Source organism: Ahaetulla prasina, chromosome 8 (genome assembly GCF_028640845.1).
Source record: "Ahaetulla prasina isolate Xishuangbanna chromosome 8, ASM2864084v1, whole genome shotgun sequence".
Classification (NCBI taxonomy): Eukaryota; Metazoa; Chordata; class Lepidosauria; order Squamata; family Colubridae; genus Ahaetulla; species Ahaetulla prasina.
In genome coordinates this window covers 60671518-60690449 of record NC_080546.1, presented here as the reverse complement: position 1 = coordinate 60690449, position 18932 = coordinate 60671518, and the positions used below count along the sequence as shown (strand labels likewise).

At 34.9% G+C, this 18932-nt stretch overlaps 2 protein-coding genes across 14 annotated transcripts in view; one reads left to right on the top strand and one right to left on the bottom strand.

The window, feature by feature from the left end:
- The window catches only part of LOC131203551 (histone PARylation factor 1), an 82591-nt gene that overhangs the window by 15613 nt on the left and 48046 nt on the right, over positions 1–18932 (bottom strand). The window contains exon 11 of one of the 10 annotated variants that reach the window (XM_058193912.1): positions 4427–5382. The exons of the other annotated variants lie outside the window; for them this stretch is intronic. Within the exon in view, the coding sequence (XP_058049895.1) occupies positions 5380–5382 (3 nt within the window). The 3' untranslated portion in view covers positions 4427–5379. Of the gene's footprint in view, positions 1–4426; positions 5383–18932 lie in introns of those variants that run through there. 10 annotated transcript variants of the gene reach the window in all.
- CLCN3 (chloride voltage-gated channel 3) overlaps positions 1–18932 on the top strand; it is a 32034-nt gene that overhangs the window by 2124 nt on the left and 10978 nt on the right. For all 4 annotated transcript variants that reach the window (XR_009156416.1, XR_009156417.1, XM_058193898.1 and 1 more), the window contains exons 2-8: positions 1268–1455; positions 3237–3359; positions 4363–4569; positions 5542–5622; positions 10923–11468; positions 12857–13043; positions 18523–18921. Coding sequence is in view for 2 of the 4 variants with exons in the window: in XM_058193898.1 (XP_058049881.1) it covers positions 1268–1455; positions 3237–3359; positions 4363–4569; positions 5542–5622; positions 10923–11468; positions 12857–13043; positions 18523–18921 (1731 nt within the window). In the remaining 2 variants the exon portion in view is untranslated. The remainder of the gene's footprint in view (positions 1–1267; positions 1456–3236; positions 3360–4362; positions 4570–5541; positions 5623–10922; positions 11469–12856; positions 13044–18522; positions 18922–18932) is intronic.

The following is an 18932-nucleotide window of genomic DNA, read 5'->3' as shown; positions in this document are numbered from 1 at the left end:
GATGAATCTGCATACAGACGGGAGTTTGAACAACTAGCTTTGTGGTGCAACCAGAAAAATCTGGAACTGAACACACTCAAAACTGTAGAAATGGTGGTAGACTTTAGGAGAAATCCTTCCATACTTCCACCTCTTACAATACTAGACAACACAGTATCAACAATAGAGACCTTCAAATTTCTAGGTTCTACCATATCGCAAGATCTAAAATGGACAGCTAACATCAAAAATGTCATCAAAAAAGCACAATAAAGAATGTTCTTTCTGCACCAACTCGGAAAGCTCAAACTGCCCAAGGAGCTACTGATCCAGTGCTACAGAGGAATTACTGAGTCTGCCAACTGCACCTCTATAACTGTCTGGTTTGGTTCTGCAACCCAATAAGACAGACACAGATTTCAGAGGATAATTAGAACTGCAGAAAAAACAATTGCTACCAACCTGCCTTCCACTGAGGACCTGTATACTGCTCGAGTCAAAAAGAGGGCTGTGAAAATATTTACAGACCCCTCACATCATGGAAATAAACTGTTTCAACTCGTACCCTCAAAATGACACTATAGAGCACTGTACACGAGAACAACTAGACACAAGAACAGTTTTTTTCCAAACACCATCACTCTGCTAAATAAATAATTCCCTCAACATTGTCAAACTATTTACTAAATCTGCACTACTATTAATCTTCTCATCGTTCCCATCACCCATCTCTTTCCACTTATGACTGTACAACTGTAACTTTGTTGCTTGTATCCTTACAATTTATATTGATATTGTTTCCTGATTGCTTATTTGTACCCTATGACTATCATTAAGTGTTGTACCTTAGAATTCTTGATGAACGTATCTTTTCTTTTATGTACACTGAGAGCATATGCACCAAAACAAATTCCTTGTGTGTCCAAACACACTTGGCCAATAAAAAATGTATTCTATTCAATAGCACTTAGATTTATATACCGCTTCACAGTGCTTTACAGCTCTCTCTAAGTGGTTTACAGAGTCAGCGTATTGCCCCCAACTATCTGGGTCCCCATTTTACTGAGCTTGGAAGGATGGAAGGCTGAGTCAACCTTGAGCCTGGTTAGATTTGATCTGCCAAACTGCTGGCAGCTAGTGATCAGCGGAAGTAGCCTGCAGTACTGCACTCTGACCACTGCACCACCGTGGCTCTAAGAACCTCAATAAGATTTGTGTTTTTAGTATATTATAATTTTTAGTGTGTTTATTCTCTGAAAGTATGGAACATTTTGTATTTATGTACTAGGTGCTTTGGCTGGATTGATAGATATTGCTGCAGATTGGATGACTGATTTAAAGGAAGGCATTTGTCTTAGTGCCCTGTGGTTCAATCATGAACAGTGTTGCTGGGCATCTAATGAAACAACATTTGAAGAGAGAGATAAATGTCCATTATGGAAAACATGGGCAGAATTAATAATTGGTCAAGCAGAGGTAAGTAAAGTCTTTAAAGAGAAATCAGTGCATTGATGAGAAAACCCTATCTAACAGTAGGAAGGTTTTTCTAGATCAATCAGAATAAAGCTGGAAGGGCCCTCTAATTCAACCCCCTGCTCAAGCAGAAGACCCTATACCATTCCAGATAATTGGCTGTTCAGTCTCTTCTTAAAAGCCTCCAGTGATGAAGCCCTCACAACTTCTAAAGGCAAGCTGTTCCACTGGTTAATTGTTCTCACTCTTAGCAAGTTTCTCCTTAATTCCAGGTTGCTTTTTTCTATTTTCCATTAATTGTTTCTTGTCCTATCCTCTGGTGCTTTGGAAAATAAATTGACCCCCTCTTCATTGTGGCAGATCTCCAAATACTAGAATATTGCTATCATGTCCCCCACCCCCAGTCCTTTTCTGTACACTAGTCAGACCCAATTCGTGCAACTATTCTTCATATGTTTTAGTCTCCAGGCTATTTATTTATTTATTTAAAAGATTTGTGTGGCTGTATATCTTAAAACATCGCTCTGGGAGGTTCATATTGACAATATAACCAAGAACTATAAAATCATAAATTATCAAAACAAAACTCAGTGCCTCAATCATCCCTTTGGGATGCCCCACAACCAATTCCATAGATCCTCATTCTTGCCGAACACTGGGGTAAAAAGCCAGGTTTTGGTGGCCTTCCAAAAGACAAAATGATACTTTATAAGCATTGTTTCTGTAATGGATTAGCTATTTATCACAAAATATTAAAAGGGCATTTTTATTAACCATATTTGTAGAGTGGGATTTTCGAGGCTGCCATGGATCTTGTTGCAATTTTTTTAGTTAGTATATATATATTTGGTCTCCTTACAGCACTTCTAAAACTTACCCTATCATTTTTTTCTGCATGCTGTAAATCACTTTTTTGACAATAAACACAGGTAATTTTTTTACTTATGACAGCCTGGAGGCAGAATTTCCGGTTGTGAAGGAATGTGGTTGTAAACTACAACTGCATTGCTTAGCGATGGCAATCCTGCAGTCCAGGTTGCTATTGTTAAACAAATCCCAGGGTCATTAAGCAAGACAATTTCCTGCTGGCTTCCCACAAACAAAATCAGTGTGGAAACTGGTAGGAAGCAAGTCCCAGGCCAGTAGACCGTTGTTCAGGTGGGGAAAAGAGCAAGGGGGTGTGGAAGGAGGCATGATGCAGTGAAGGTCAAGAGCAAGTGTTAGGGTGCTGTGTGAGGCATGGGTCAAAGTGTCTGAGGGTGCTGTGTGAGGCATGGGTTGGCAAGGTTGTGTAAATGGGGAGTGAGAGTCAGGGATTCACAAGAAGCATCATGTGGTTTGGGGAGGATGTACAAAGCCAGCATGGCTCTAGCACCAAAGGGGAGAAGGGTGCACAATGGAGAAGATTTATCCCAGTGATTTGGGATTTTCCTTGCCTTCCCCCATTAACTTTTGGGGGAAACCTGCACAGAAGGTGACAAGTAGTATTGGTGTAATTGTGGAGTACTATAATTGGCCATAAGTGTGAAACAGTTGCCAAGACTCAGATTGGAATGATGTCACTGCAGAGGTAAAGGGACACACAACTCTTGAGGACCAGTCATAACCACCATTCATTTAGCACAGTTGTAACTTTAAATGGTTGATGAGCAAATGGGCATAGGCCATTATTTACATTCTAAATAACATGTTTGATTGTGATGTGCTTCTAAGCTTGCTTTTAAAGCTGGGAATCTATTTGAAAAATAAAAGTGATTTACTAAAGTTTACTTTATTTTTTTTAGGGACCAGGTTCCTATATAATGAACTACATAATGTACATTTTCTGGGCTTTGAGCTTTGCTTTCTTAGCAGTTTCTTTGGTGAAGGTGTTTGCACCTTATGCTTGTGGATCAGGGATACCAGAGGTAAGAAATGAATTATAGTTATCCCTAACTGTGCTGAAAATAAATTTATGAAAAAAATTGCTGTACATAACTAACGGTATATTATTGTTTTATAGAAGAAATAAGAAATTAGAAATTGATAAAAGAAATCAGGCTGTCATGAAGATTGCAATTTAGGATATAAATTTTAAATATTCTCAAATATTATTAAGAAATATATTAATATAGCTCTTGGAAAATTAAAAGATAATTCTTTTGTATAATTTGAGAAAAAATTGTTACCTTACTTAGAAATTTGAATGCCTTATTTTAGCATACTATGATTGTAAAAGAAGATTAACCTGTTAGTAGATGTATAATACATTTGGAAGAAAGTAGCAGAATTTTCTTTGGTTTTTCTTTGCAATCTTAATTTTTATTTCATGTATATTGAAGGGAAAATACTGTTTGATAAAGGAAGGGATTATTACAGCACACATTAATCTTCTGAAAATGAGTTCTTAAAATATATGTTAAAAGATAATGTATTTAAATAATACATATAAATAATATCTACATAATACCAAATAACAGAACAGAATAACAGAGTTGGAAGGGATCTTGGAGGTCTTCTGGTCCAACCCCCTGCTTAGGCAGGAGACCCTACAGCACTTCAGACAAATGGTTATCCAACATCTTCTTAAAAACAATTTCTGGAGGCAAGTTGTTCCACTGATTAATTGTTTTAACTGTCAGGAAATTTCTCCTTAGTTCTATGTTGCTTCTCTAGATGTCAACATATCTAAATAATCATGTTATATAATATTGAATATTACGTTAGAAATTCCACAATAAATATTGTAACATTAATTTATAATTAATTCTGTATGCATAGATTTGGCCAGCCAGATAAGTCAAATAAAGAATCCTTCCAAAGACTCAAAAACATTAAGAATTACAAATAACTAAAATAGAGCCATGCATTCTGAAAAGGATAAATATTTTGAGAAACATTTCTTCAGAATGTACTTTTCTTTTCTTCTAGATCAAAACAATATTGAGTGGCTTCATCATTAGAGGGTACCTGGGCAAGTGGACATTGATGATTAAAACAGTCACTTTAGTCTTGGCTGTAGCCTCGGGCTTGAGCTTAGGGAAAGAAGGCCCTCTTGTACATGTTGCCTGTTGCTGGGGAAACATCTTTTCGTACCTTTTCCCCAAGTACAGCACAAATGAAGCAAAGAAAAGGGAGGTATGACATTTTTTAACTACAGTTTTTAATTTCAGTAGAACTTGCAAGATATTTCAAATTTTAAAAATTTAAAATTACGTATGAACTGTTTTAGTCTTACTGGTGGTGTTCCAAATATTACATTTTAAATTGGCAAAACTCTAATTTTTCATGTATAGCAGGATCGTTTTGTTGTAAAAAACAGTATTAATCCAGTAAATACTGTTTTTGTAACATGGAAAGCAGTGTTATTGACGATAGATTAATTTGATAAGCAATAAGACTAAATATAGAAGTATACACCACAAAGAAACTTTTCTTCTCCCTTACATCAATAGAAATGTGGATGCTTTCAGTTGGAAGAAAAGTTTGTATGTGGATTTTGCATAAATAAGAAGCATAAGGAGCTTTCATTGATGTGAAGACGGTTTGTTATTTGAGTACTGTTCAGGACTGTGTACCTATTTTTTTTTTTTAATTTGAATTTATATCCCGCCCTTCTCCGAAGACTCAGGGTGGCTTACACAGTGTTAAGCAATAGTCTTCATCCATTTGTATATTATATACAAAGTCAACTTTTATTGCCCCCAACAATCTGGGTTATCATTTTACCTACCTTATAAAGGATGGAAGGCTGAATCAACCTTGGGCCTGGTGGGACTTGAACTTGCAGTAATTGCAAGCAGCTGTGTTAATAACAGACAGACTTAGTCTGCTGAGCCACCAGAGGCCCCCTTTGGATCTAAAATGGAAAAGGTGCTATAGATGGGAATTGCGCTGCTCACTGTCCTTGTCCATTGCTTTCATGAAGAAACTCTGCCTTTTCCTGGACTACTTCGATAGCCATGCAACCCAGAAAAATAAGTGTTTAATAAATGCCACATTATAATATTTAGTATTATATAAGCTAGGTCAAACTCTTTGCAACATAAGTTTAGCATATTAAATTAATTGGTATTTAGATAATATAAAACCATCTTATCTGTTCTCTAGGTATTATCTGCTGCTTCAGCAGCTGGAGTATCAGTAGCATTTGGTGCCCCAATTGGAGGAGTTCTTTTCAGCCTAGAAGAAGTATGTATACCCAATACTGAAAATACCTGGATTTGCTTGTTACTTGTTATTGCCACTTGCAGATATAACTGAGCATTGTTTCATCCCCTCTGCATAGAGTGGTTCAGTAACAAATAGAAAGAAATATTTCAGAAACATATTTTGCAGATAAATGATATTAAATTATCAGACAACACAAAATATGTTTGATCTATTTAAGCAATCATATACATCATTTTAACAGAATGAAAGAAAAATTGTATAATTTTATTAAAAAAATTTCTAGAGACAATTCCTATTTGCCATAGGTTCTTTCCGCCCCCCAGTTTTTTATTTTTTTTATTTTTTAAAAACATATTAATGTGTGAACAGTGTGGCACCTGAGTGTCACATGTTTTGGTACAAATAGAACAATATTGATCACATTTATCACATTTAACAAGCTTATATAGTTCTAATAATAACAATACACGTTTTCATGTTAAATTATAATCTTTCATTATTTAATAATAATAATAATAATAATAATAATAACAACAACAACAACAGAGTTGGAAGGGACCTTGGAGGTCTTCTAGTCCAACCCCCTGCCCAGGCAGGAAACCCTACACCATTTCAGACAAATGGCTATCCAACATTTTCTTTAAAATTTCTAGTGTTGGAGCATTCACAAATTCTGGGGCAAGTTGTTCCACTTATTGATTGTTCTAATTGTCAGGAAATTTCTCCTTAGTTCTAAGTTGCTTCTCTCCTTGATTAGTTGCCACCCATTGCTTCTTGTTCTACCCTCAGGTGCTTTGGAGAATAGTTTGACTCCCTCTTCTTTGTGGCAACCCCTGAGATATTGGAACACTGCTATCATGTCTCCCCTAGTCCTTCTTTTCATACCGAGCTCCTGCAACCGTTCTTCATATGTTTTAGCCTCCAGTCCCCTAATCATCTTTGTTGCTCTACTCTGCACTCTTTCTAGAGCCTCAACATCTTTTTCACATTTAGTTATTCAACATTTCAATATGTTATTTTTATGTCAATCACCATATTCTGAATGTCATACCTTTTAATACAAATAAAGTATTGATCATTCTAATAATTCTAATAATAGTACACATATTTAAGTTACATTATAGTCTTCCATTATTTACTTATTCAAATTATAATCTTTCATTACTGTTATTTAATATTGCAAAATGTTACTTTTATGCCAATCACTATATCCTGCATATCCTACATTTTAATGCAGATAAAACATTATCAGATTAAATAATACTAATATTTGTTTCATTTAACACTCTTATATAATTCTGATAATACGCATATTTATGTTAAATTATCTTTCATTTCAATGTATTTTTATGCCAATCAATTATAATAATATAGTTATGTTACATTATAATACATTTATGTTAAATTATAATCTTCCATTATTTGCTTATTCAATTTATAATCCTTCATTATTTGATTATTCAATACTTCAGTGTTATTTTTATGTCAATCACTATATTCTACATTTCATTCATTTTAATACAAATAAAATATAATCATATTTGTTACATTTGGCAAGCATGCACATATTCATGCTGGATTATAATCTTTCATTATTTGCTTATTCAATAGTTCAATATATTATTTATGCCAGTCACCATATTATTTTAACATACTTGATAAAACCATCATCTAAATTCTGATTTCCCCTCTTATTATTTCTTCTCCTTATTATATAAAAATGTGTATTTTATTAATCCCTTTCCCTTTAGTTTCCATCCCCATTTAAACTTTTGGTTATGCCACTACTATATTTAAACATATTCCCTTTCTAGCCATCATCTCTTACCCGCTTCAAAGCTTTAATTGATCGTTTCTTAGCTTGCCTCCCATATTCCTCTCTTGGATTTTTACGTCTATCTATTTATACATCTTGACTACTCATTTTAAACATTTCTCCCTCTTCTGCCCTTTTCCATTGTCTAGCTTTCAAAATATTTACTCTTGCCCCTGCCTCTCGTCCAGAAAAATCTTCCTGGTTCTCCGGTTCCTTTTTAATTCCCTTAGAATACTCTTCCTTTGGCTTATTTCATCAATCATTATTTTTGTTATTATTATGTCCTTCTTATCATCTTGTTTCATTTGTTTTGCTTGTTCTATTTTTTCATCTATTCTTTCATTTGGCTCCTCTTCATGGGCGTCTTGATCATTCATTGTCCTTTGTATTATATTTCCCAGCTTTTCATCTAAGCTCTCGATTCAGTTCATAATTTCCTTGTGGGTTCTTATCAGTATCTCCCTTGTACTTTGAATTAACTGTGCCATCTCTTCCCAGATTCCACTCATTTATTCTTGATGAAGCATCTTGTTAAATTTTATTGTGTCCCTCTTTTGTCCAATAATCCAAAAGCCATATATTCAAGCCTAAAGTCACTCCTCAAAAAATTTAATATTCTTAATTCTTTGTATCCCACAATTGATCAACCTGTTCCTGGTGGATAGTCCCATAAGTTTTCAAGAACTTCCTTAAATCCCTCTATAGATCCCATCTTGTGTTGTAATCTTTAGGGGTCATTTTAATTATAGTTAAGTCTTTCTTATTCTCACATTTAAGTCTCCAGTAATCATTTCCAAGATTTTGGGACTGTGTTATACTTCCTTTCACCAGCAGGTGGCACTCTTAGTTTAGATTTCAATTTTAACCAATTTTTCCAGTTTTCCACAATGTAACTTGAATAACGATCAATTTCAATACTTAAAAATAACTTTTTTAAGTAGATAATTTCAGCATTTCAAAATACCTATTCAAAACAACTCGTGTCTAATTTAAAAGTCCAATTTTCTGTATTTTAATGATTTTTTCCCCTTTTCCCTTTAATTCTTTTTCTTTCAGTTTTAAAATTTTCCTCAGAGTGTTAAGTCGCTGCTGCTTTTAAAAATAGTTATGAGCCTCTCTTTTCCTAGATATTCTTTTGGGGTTAAAATTTGAATAAAAAGGATTCTTCTCACCCAGTTCCAGGCCCTGTTCACCAACTCTGCTCCAGCACAATTCTTAGATGTTCCTTGGCTGTCCCAGCTTTGTAGCAGCCATCTTGGACTGCCTCTTTTCACTATGGCATAGAGGAAAAAAGCCCCGGAGTTCAGCAGGAGAGTTGTGATCTCTCCTGCGACCTCTCAGAGTGCCACTCCATAGCTTTGCCATTCCTACAAGGCAGAGGTGAAATCTAAAAATTTTCCCTACCGGTTCTGTGCGTGTGGCTTAATTGGTGGGCATGGCTTGGTGGTCAGATGACTGGGTGGGCGTGGCCAATAATAATAAATAATAAAAATAATAAACAAAGTATACAAAACAATAAGTGGTACCAAAAACCATCTTTCACATTTTACACACACACAACACAGCACAACTGACACACACATAATGTAAAAGCAGCTGCACTTCACCCAAAATGGCCCTTGCAACAAGCAGGAACCTCACACAGCCACAAAAAGCTCAAAAACCAACTTTCACAGTTTACACACACACAACACAACTGACTCTCTCTCTCTCTCACACACACACACACACACATACATAAAATGCCAGATGCAGCTTTGTGAGATTTTGTGTGTTTGTGTAGTTAAGAGTGAAACACTACAGAAACACACCAAATCTCAGAAAGCTGCACAAATATTTTATTTTATTTATATTTTTTAGATCAGGAGTCTCCAACCTTAGTAACTTTAAGGTTTGTGGACTTCAATTCCCAGAGTTCCTCAGCCAGCAAAACAGGCAGATTAGTTGCTCACTGAGGAAATAAATTAGCTAGCAACTGATTCTGTCTGTGCTGCAACAGCTCCTTTCGGGCTGGGAAAGCCATGCGTTAGATCAGTAATCAGGTAAGTGCCTTAGACTCTCTTAAAAGGAAGTTTTCTACAAGCTGTTCGGCTGAAGAGCTTGTAGAAAACATGTTTTTTAAGGTTCTGCTGATGAGGAACTCAGGTGAGATTGCCAGAGGAGCCTTTTAAAACTTTAAAAAAAAAAGAGTTTAAAGGCTCTGCCGATCTCAGTTGAGCCGTGGGATTCTCAAAGACTTTTTTTTTACTTTTAAAGGCATGTTTTCGGCTGAAGAAAAACTGCTTTTAAAAGTAAAAAAAAAAAACCTCTGCTGATGGTGGAGCTCAGCAGAGGTGGGGAGGCGGGGCCAAGGATTTTTGCCACTGGTTCTCCAAACCAGCATCGCTACCGGATCGGGAGAGCCGGTCTGAACCGAGAGCATTTCACCCCTGCTACAAGGTGGCTTTGGCTCCTTTCAGAGCCCACAAACAGGGAGAAGCCAGCACAGGAATAGAGAGCTCTGTTTCTTGTGACTGGTAATGCTGCGACGTCAGCAGGAAGTCCCTATTTGCTATAGGTTCTTAATGCAAGAAAATCTGTATTGCTATAACACTTGAAGTTCCTTATAAATGTATATCCTTATCATAAATTCATTCTTGTTATAAATGATCAATCATAGCTAGCAGTAGTTTGTCTGTATTCAATTATTTTATTCTGATGATCATTTAAAAATCTAAAATAAATAACTTTCCACTTAATATGTAAGAAAATATCTTGGTTGTTATAGAATAATACCTACAAAATGTAAATAAGTATTCTACCTTATGGCATAAGACACCCTCTAACGAATTTTAAGTGCTGCTGCATAAAACTTTAGAGCATTGTAGGTTATAGCAAGATTAATATCTGCAAGCAGCAGGGAGGTGTAAAATTGTTCTTTGCACCCTGGGAATTAAGCAGTAACGCTGAGATCAGGTCAGAAAGAATGTCTCTGTAAGGAGCCAGGTTGGTATAGTGGTTAAGGTGCTGCCCTAGAAACCAGGATATTGTAAATTCTAGTTCTTCTTTAAGCATGAAAACCAGCTGAGTCACTTTGGGCCAGTTGCTCTCTCTCAGCTTAAGTCCATCTCACAAGGTTGTTGTGGGGAAAACAGGAGGAAGAAGTACTATCTGTGTTTGCTGCCTTGAGTTACTTATAAAATAATAAAGGCAGGTTTTAAAAAATCAAATAAATAAATAAAGCACTGCAGGAGTACAATGCTCTGTTGTTTTTACATGTCCAGAGTCACAGGAGCCCTGTCTTTCCAGCTCAAATGGATTCTTTTGCCAACTCAAAGATTCTTTTGAGGATAGATACTTGGAGGTTGCTGAAACATCCTGGGAAAGGCACACTATCTGTTAAATTCATTGGCAATGAAGTTTGGAGATCTAGTTAGGTCCAGTTGGTGCTCTGTGTCAACAAACTACTTAAAGTAATCTTGTCCATAGATCCATTTATATTCTCTTCTTTGTGTCTTTATAGGTTAGTTATTATTTTCCATTGAAGACTTTGTGGAGATCATTTTTTGCTGCTTTGGTGGCTGCATTTGTTTTGAGATCCATCAATCCTTTTGGAAATAGTCGTCTGGTTCTTTTCTATGTCGAATATCATACTCCATGGTATCTATTTGAACTATTGCCCTTCATCCTTCTGGGTGTATTTGGTGGACTGTGGGGAGCATTTTTCATCCGTGCCAACATTGCTTGGTGCCGTCGACGGAAATCAACCAAATTTGGAAAGTATCCAGTTCTTGAGGTTATTATTGTAGCAGCAATAACAGCTGTCATTGCTTTTCCAAACCCCTATACTAGAGTCAACACCAGCGAGCTAATTAAAGAACTTTTCACAGACTGTGGGCCTTTGGAGTCATCCTCCCTTTGTGATTATCGAAATGACATGAATGTCAGTAAAATAGTGGATGACATTCCTGACCGTCCAGCAGGCACTGGAGTATATTCAGCAATATGGCAGCTGTGCTTAGCTCTTATATTTAAGATTATAATGACAGTCTTCACTTTTGGTATTAAGGTAAGATGAAACAAACTTTTCTTCCTTGTTTTGGTCTCTCATTTTTCTTTCTGCAGTGCTCTAATTAGTTCTCCATCTCTACTGGCTATTGAACAGAACTAATTTATTTTCATTAGATAAACTGTTTACAGGTAGTCCTTAACTTACGACTACAATTGAGCTCAAAATTTATATTGTTAAGTGAGACATTTGTTAAGTGAGTTTTGCCCCATTTTGCAACATTTTTTGCCACACTTAAGTGAATCCGACAGTGGATAAGTTAGTAACCCAGTTATTAAGTGAATTTGGTTTTCCAATGTCTTTGCCTGTCAGAAGGTCACAAAAGATATATGACCTTGGGACACAGTAACAGTCATAAATATGAACCAATTGCCAGGCAACTAGATTTTGATTACATGATCATGGGAATGCTGCAAAGGTGGTAACTGTAGAAAACAGTTGTACGTCACATTTTTCAGTCTTGTAACTTTGAATGATCAGTAAATGAACTGTTGTAAGTCAAGAGCTACCTGTATTGCTTTGAAATAATGTATTCTTGGACAAGTTTTTTTTTTAATTTGAATTTATATCCTGCCCTTCTCCCAAGACTCAGGGTGGCTTACATTATGTTAAGCAATAGTCTCATCCATTATTGGTTGATGTAAGATTTCAGGGTCTTGTGCACTCTTCACTCATGCTTATATAGATTACTAGATTCAACCCTTATATTTATTTAGCAGCATATTTCACCTAGCTGGATGATGAATGAGCAAAGTCAAGACTCTAAAAGTCAAAGAATAATACTGGATAAAAAACTTATTCTGATTTTGGTCATATAATTCTAAAATCCTGTCTCGTAACAGAAATGCTAAAGAAACAGAGCCTTGTCATCTTATTTATTGGTTCCCTGATTGTTTCATCTCAAACCAGTTTTTAATTTCAGACTAACATTATTTTTAATATCTTAATTTTTTAAAAATTACTTTATCCTTTGTAGAAAGTTTGCTTCCAGACAATATAGTGGAAAACATGCTATGTTAATGTGCTGATTCTGTTACACTGCTATAATGAGGAAAAGCATATTGCTAGGATGTTTACATACACAATTTCTGAGGCACTGCCACTCTGTGGTATGTGAAGGAGATAAATATGCATGTACAGGAAACAATGATGAGTCGATATGGCAAGAATTACTGGTGACAATAGTTTCTACAGGCTATTTGTCTCTGCTTGCATTGCATGCTTCTGATTCTCTTCTTCAGAAATGATTGTTCAAATATTGCTTGTAGGTGTTCTGTTTCTGGATTCTTTATACAAGCAAATTCTTCCATAGCCTTTTCAAAAATCTGAAAATGAAATAGTACTCATTCTTCTAAGTCACAATCTTCCTTGACATTTTGTTGTTTTAGGTTCCATCAGGCTTGTTCATACCCAGTATGGCCATTGGAGCAATAGCTGGCAGAATTGTTGGAATTGCTGTGGAACAATTGGCTTATTATCATCATGACTGGTTTATCTTCAAGCAGTGGTGTGAAGTTGGAGCAGATTGCATAACTCCGGGCCTCTATGCTATGGTTGGTGCTGCTGCATGCTTAGGTAATTATAACAGCCAATGGTCAGCCAATTTTACGTTACAAGTGGATACAAATATTTGACCTGATTGTTGTCATACGAAAACATTTAACTATAGAAAACTATAATGGTATGATGTGGAAGGATGTCTACCAAAAAATAATTGCCTGCCATCCTTTCTGTAGGTCGTGGCCTTCTATAGCTAGTATTCTTTTATTCTTTAAATTAATCCAGTCTTTTAACCAAATTAGTGTTGCTGCACTATAATATAATTCCCAATTTGGTAATCCAAATCCTCCTCTGCTCTTCATATCCTGTATATATTTCATTTTTATTCTAGTTTTTTTTCCCTGCCAAATAAATTTTCCAATTGTTTTATTAAGGTCATTAAAAAAGATCTTTTCTAATTTGACTGGAACAGTCTGAAACAAATATAGGAATTTTGGTAGTATGGACATCTTTACAGCTGCTATTCTTCCTAATAGTGACAGCTGCATCTTCTTCCACAATTCTAAATCTTTTTTTGTTTCTTGTAATAATTTGTTGTAGTTATTCTCCTTTATTGCTTTACAATGCGCTGTCAACCATATCCCTAAGTATTTGATTTTTCTTGTTGTTTGAAGTCCAAGTGATCTTTCCAGTTCTATTGTTTGTGGTTCTGTTAAATTTTTCGGTAGAAGTTTCGTTTTCTGTCTATTAATTTTCAGCCCTGCTACAGTTCCATATCTTTCTAATTCCTTAATTAGTGCTTGTCCTCTCTCTAGTGGTTCTTCAATGATAAAAGCCAAATCATCTGCAAACGCTTGCAGTTTATATTCTTCACTTCTAATTTTCAATCCTTTTATTTCTGGATTTTGTCTAATTCGTTCTAGTAATACCTCTAATGAAAGTATAAAGAGCAGAGGGGATGGGGGCAGCCGTGTCGAACTCCTTTTTCTATATTTAAAGTTTGGGTATTTTCTCCATTGATTATAATTTTTGCTTTTTGTATCGAATAAATTGCTGTTATAATATTCTCAAATTTGGTGCCAAAGTTCATATCGTATACTTGTTGAATCATAAATTGCCAATTGAGATTGTCAAATGCTTTTTGGGCATCCAAGAAAACAAGGGCTACCTGTTTCTCTGGGTGAGCTTCATAGTATTCTAAACTATCCATTATTATTCTTAAATTAATCCAGTCTTTTAACCAAACTAGTGTTGCTGCACTATAATATAATTCCCAATTTGGTAATCCAAATCCTCCTCTGCTCTTCATATCTTGTAGATATTTCATTTTTATTCTAGGTTTTTTCCCCTGCCAAATAAATTTTCCAATTGTTTTATTAAGGTCATTAAAAAAGATCTTTTCTAATTTGACTGGAACAGTCTGAAACAAATATAGGAATTTTGGTAGTATGGACATCTTTACGGCTGCTATTCTTCCTAATAGTGACAGCTGCATCTTCTTCCACAATTCTAAATCTTTTTTTGTTTCTTGTAATAATTTGTTGTAGTTATTCTCCTTTATTGCTTTACAATGCGCTGTCAACCATATCCCTAAGTATTTGATTTTTCTTGTTGTTTGAAGTCCAAGTGATCTTTCCAGTTCTATTGTTTGTGGTTCTGTTAAATTTTTCGGTAGAAGTTTCGTTTTCTGTCTATTAATTTTCAGCCCTGCTACAGTTCCATATCTTTCTAATTCCTTAATTAGTGCTTGTCCTCTCTCTAGTGGTTCTTCAATGATAAAAGCCAAATCATCTGCAAACGCTTGCAGTTTATATTCTTCACTTCTAATTTTCAATCCTTTTATTTCTGGATTTTGTCTAATTCGTTCTAGTAATACCTCTAATGAAAGTATAAAGAGCAGAGGGGATGGGGGCAGCCGTGTCGAACTCCTTTTTCTATATTTAAAGTTTGGGTATTTTCTCCATTGATTATAATTTTTGCTTTTTGTATCGAATAAATTGCTGTTATAATATTCTCAAATTTGGTGCCAAAGTTCATATCGTATACTTGTTGAATCATAAATTGCCAATTGAGATTGTCAAATGCTTTTTGGGCATCCAAGAAAACAAGGGCTACCTGTTTCTCTGGGTGAGCTTCATAGTATTCTAAACTATCCATTATTATTCTTAAATTGTTTCTAATTTGTCTGTCTGGAAGGAATCCATTTTGGTCTGAGTGTATATAATCATTCAAAATTTTCTTTAGTCTGTTGGCGATAATAGTAACAAATATTTTATAATCTACATTTAACAGAGAGATTGGTCTATAATTTTGTATCAGCCTAGGATCCGTATCCTCCTTCGGAATTAGCAAAATTAGTGTTTCCCTCCATGTATCCGGCATTTTAGCTGATGTTAATACCTCATTAAATAAATCAACCATTATTGGTCCTATTTGTTCTTCTATTATCTTATAGAATTCTGCTGGAAAACCATCAGGGCCTGGTGTTTTACTACTTTTCTGGGATCTAATTGCTTGATTTAATTCCATCATAGTTATATCCTTAGTCAGCATTTCTTTCAGTTCATCTTTTATTTATCGAGTTCTTTTTTCCCTTAGATAGTTCCTAATCTGCTCCTCATCTATTTTTACTTTCTTATAGAGATCTTCAAAATATTTATGTGCAATCTCTTTTTTCTTTTCTATTGTATATTGGTTTTCTCCATTTTCATCTTGTAATTGGTAAATTATTCTTTTCTCTCTCTCTTTTTTGAGTTTATAAGAGAGCCATCTTCCTGGTTTATTTGCTTGATCAAAATGTATTTGTTTGGTTGCTTTCAGATTTCTGACCAGTTCTTCTTGCTCAACTAAATTGAGTTTGTGTTTATAGAGAGTCAGTTGTTCTTGTAGTTGAGAGTTTAATGGGTTATTCTGTAGATTAGTCTCTAATTTTTTGATTGTTTGAAGTAGATTATTTCCTGTGGGAAACAGGCCATATGAAACAAAAATATTTCCACAGACATTTGATTAGAGATTCCCTAATAAACAATTGGATTAAAGTTAAAAAGAAACACTATATAAAAATCCCAATTTGGCTATCCACAATGGAAGCGATGATTCACCCAAATAATTTAGATTTGAATAAAATGCTAAAATATAAAGATCTATTAGATATTCATGGAAAATTAAAAACACTACAGGACCTCCAAGAACAAGGACTACGGGTTGACTGGTGGGCCTATCTTCAGTTACAAAATCGATACAAACAAGATATAAAAGAATATGGAATATATCTTAAACCACAGCAATTAGATAAAATTTTACTAGGGCCAGACAAAAAAAATATTACCCAAATTTATAAATACTTGCTAGAAGTAGAATTGGAAGAAGAAGTAGTGAAAGGATGTATGATTGCATGGGGGCAAAATATTGGACATAATATAAAATTTATCAGATTGGGAGAAAATATGGAACAGAAATTATAAATTAACAAAATCAGCAGCATACAAAGAAAATGCATATAAAATGTTCTACAGGTGGCACCTGCCCCCTTCGAGACTAGCAAAAATGTATCCCAAAATGTCTCCCATATGCTGGAAATATAAAAATAAAGATGGAACATATTACCATATGTGGTGGTCCTGCCCCAAATCACGTAAATATTGGTTAAAAATTAAAAAGTGGCTACAAGAAATTACGAATGAACAATTGGATCTAGAACCCGAACTTTTTTTATTGGGGATTTTAAAAAAAAAATACTTGAAGAGTATTTATTTTATTTATTTATTATTCGTACTTTTATACCGCCCTATCTCCCTAGGGACTCAGGGCGGTTTACAGCCACTTAAAAAACATATATATGTACAAGATAAAAACATTAAATTAAAAAACTTATTACATAGGCCAAATATTTAAAATAGAGCTATAAATAATAAAACCCCATTTAAAACCAAATATAAAATTTAGACATTTAAAATTCTAGTCCAGTCCAGTATATTTAATACTACATATATTAACTGCTGCTAGGATGGCCTTTGCTCAATGTTGGAAACAGCCATGTGTGCCCTCAGAGAGACTTATTATACAAAAGATTATGAATTGCGCAGAAATGGACAAACTAACTCTGAGTCTGAAGGGTAAAGAGACATCAGTATTTTATGGTATATGGGAACGGTGGTATGGATGGATGGAAAGGAGATAAGAATATTTAGTTACTAAGCATAATCAATAGATAAAATAAGAATACAAATATGTAGAATTTAATGTTTGTCATTATTGCATGGATTATTATTAGATGAAAAACACCACAAATAAGCTGTTAAATGATATAAGCTTTTCTTTTTCCTTTTTTTATGCTTTTAATGTAAAAAAGTTCAATAAAGTATATTTTAAAAAAAATAAAAAAAAATAATTGCCATTGAGAGTTGACCAGTCACAACTACAGGTAGTCCTTTACTTAAAATAGTCATTTAGTGACCATTCGAAGTTACAATGGCAGTGAAAAAATTGAACTACGACCATTTCTCACACTTATGATCATTGCAGCATCCCCATGGTCATGTGATCAAAATTCAGATGCTTGGCAACTGACTCATATTTATGACATTTGCAGTGCCTGACAGGCAAAGTCAATGGGGAAAGTCAATTGTGACCTGACAGGCAAAGTCAATGGGGAAAGCGGATTCACTTAACAACAGTGTTACTAATGTAACAACTGCAGCGATTCATTTAACAACTATGGCAAGAAAGGACCTGAAATGTGGCAAAACTCACTTAACAAATGTTTCACTTAGCAACAGAAATTTTAGGCTCAATTATGGTTGTAAGTCAAGGACTACCTGTATTCCTTTACCTTTACACCAGTTGGAGAAGTTGTTACTTTATATACTGTTAGAACCTTGGTTATTCCTTGCCATTCCATTTACTTTTTTTTTTTAAAGAAGTGGTATGCTGTTAAAACAAACACTGTACAGTAGTCACTTACCAAATGCAGCCCAGAAGCGGATTGGAAATAAAGTTGAAGCTTTAAGCTAATTTTTTTAAAATATTGGAATCTTGAAAAAATAAGGCAAATTAATAATTATCCATTAGGAGCAAGAAAGATCCCTATAAACCTCAGAGATGGTATATTTGGAACCTAGATTTAGCAATTTCCTCAATTAAGTTTTACAGTGCAAATTGAAGCATAATATAAATAATTCAACAAAACTATTTTGCTCCTTGATACTGTGACCCAGCTGCTTTAAGGTTTGGCAGATATGGTTGCTTTGAGCACCTCTTGGGGTCTTTTAGGAATGTAAGATTTGGCAGAGTTCTTTATTAAAATATTTGTAGAGCTATACTAAGTTTGTGTGTAGAAGCTCAGTGGACTTTTCTCACAAATAAGCACCGGCAGGATTGCGATTTTTGACCCAGTTAAATGGCAATATACTACTTAACCATCTTCTTCTTGTGGTTGTTAATTTGTTTATTAGCTGCTGTCTCTGAGGCATAATTTTGTAGCTGACACCTAGAAATGTTGATGCATTTCACAACATGCTGTTTAACCCATTTTTATTTTTATTTTCCCTTCCAGGTGGAGTGACAAGGATGACTGTATCTCTAGTGGTTATTGTGTTTGAATTAACAGGGGGACTAGAATATATTGTACCTCTTATGGCTGCAGTAATGACGAGCAAATGGGTTGGAGATGCTTTTGGCAGAGAAGGCATCTATGAAGCACACATACGTCTGAATGGATATCCTTTCTTGGATGCTAAGGAAGAATTTACGCATACAACCCTGGCTGCTGATGTCATGAGACCTCGAAGAAATGATGCTCCATTGGCAGTATTAACACAGGATAATATGACTGTGGATGATATTGAAAATTTGATCAATGAAACCAGCTACAATGGTTTTCCTGTAATAATGTCAAAAGAATCCCAAAGATTAGTAGGATTTGCGCTAAGGAGAGATTTGACTATTGCAATAGGTAATTGCTTT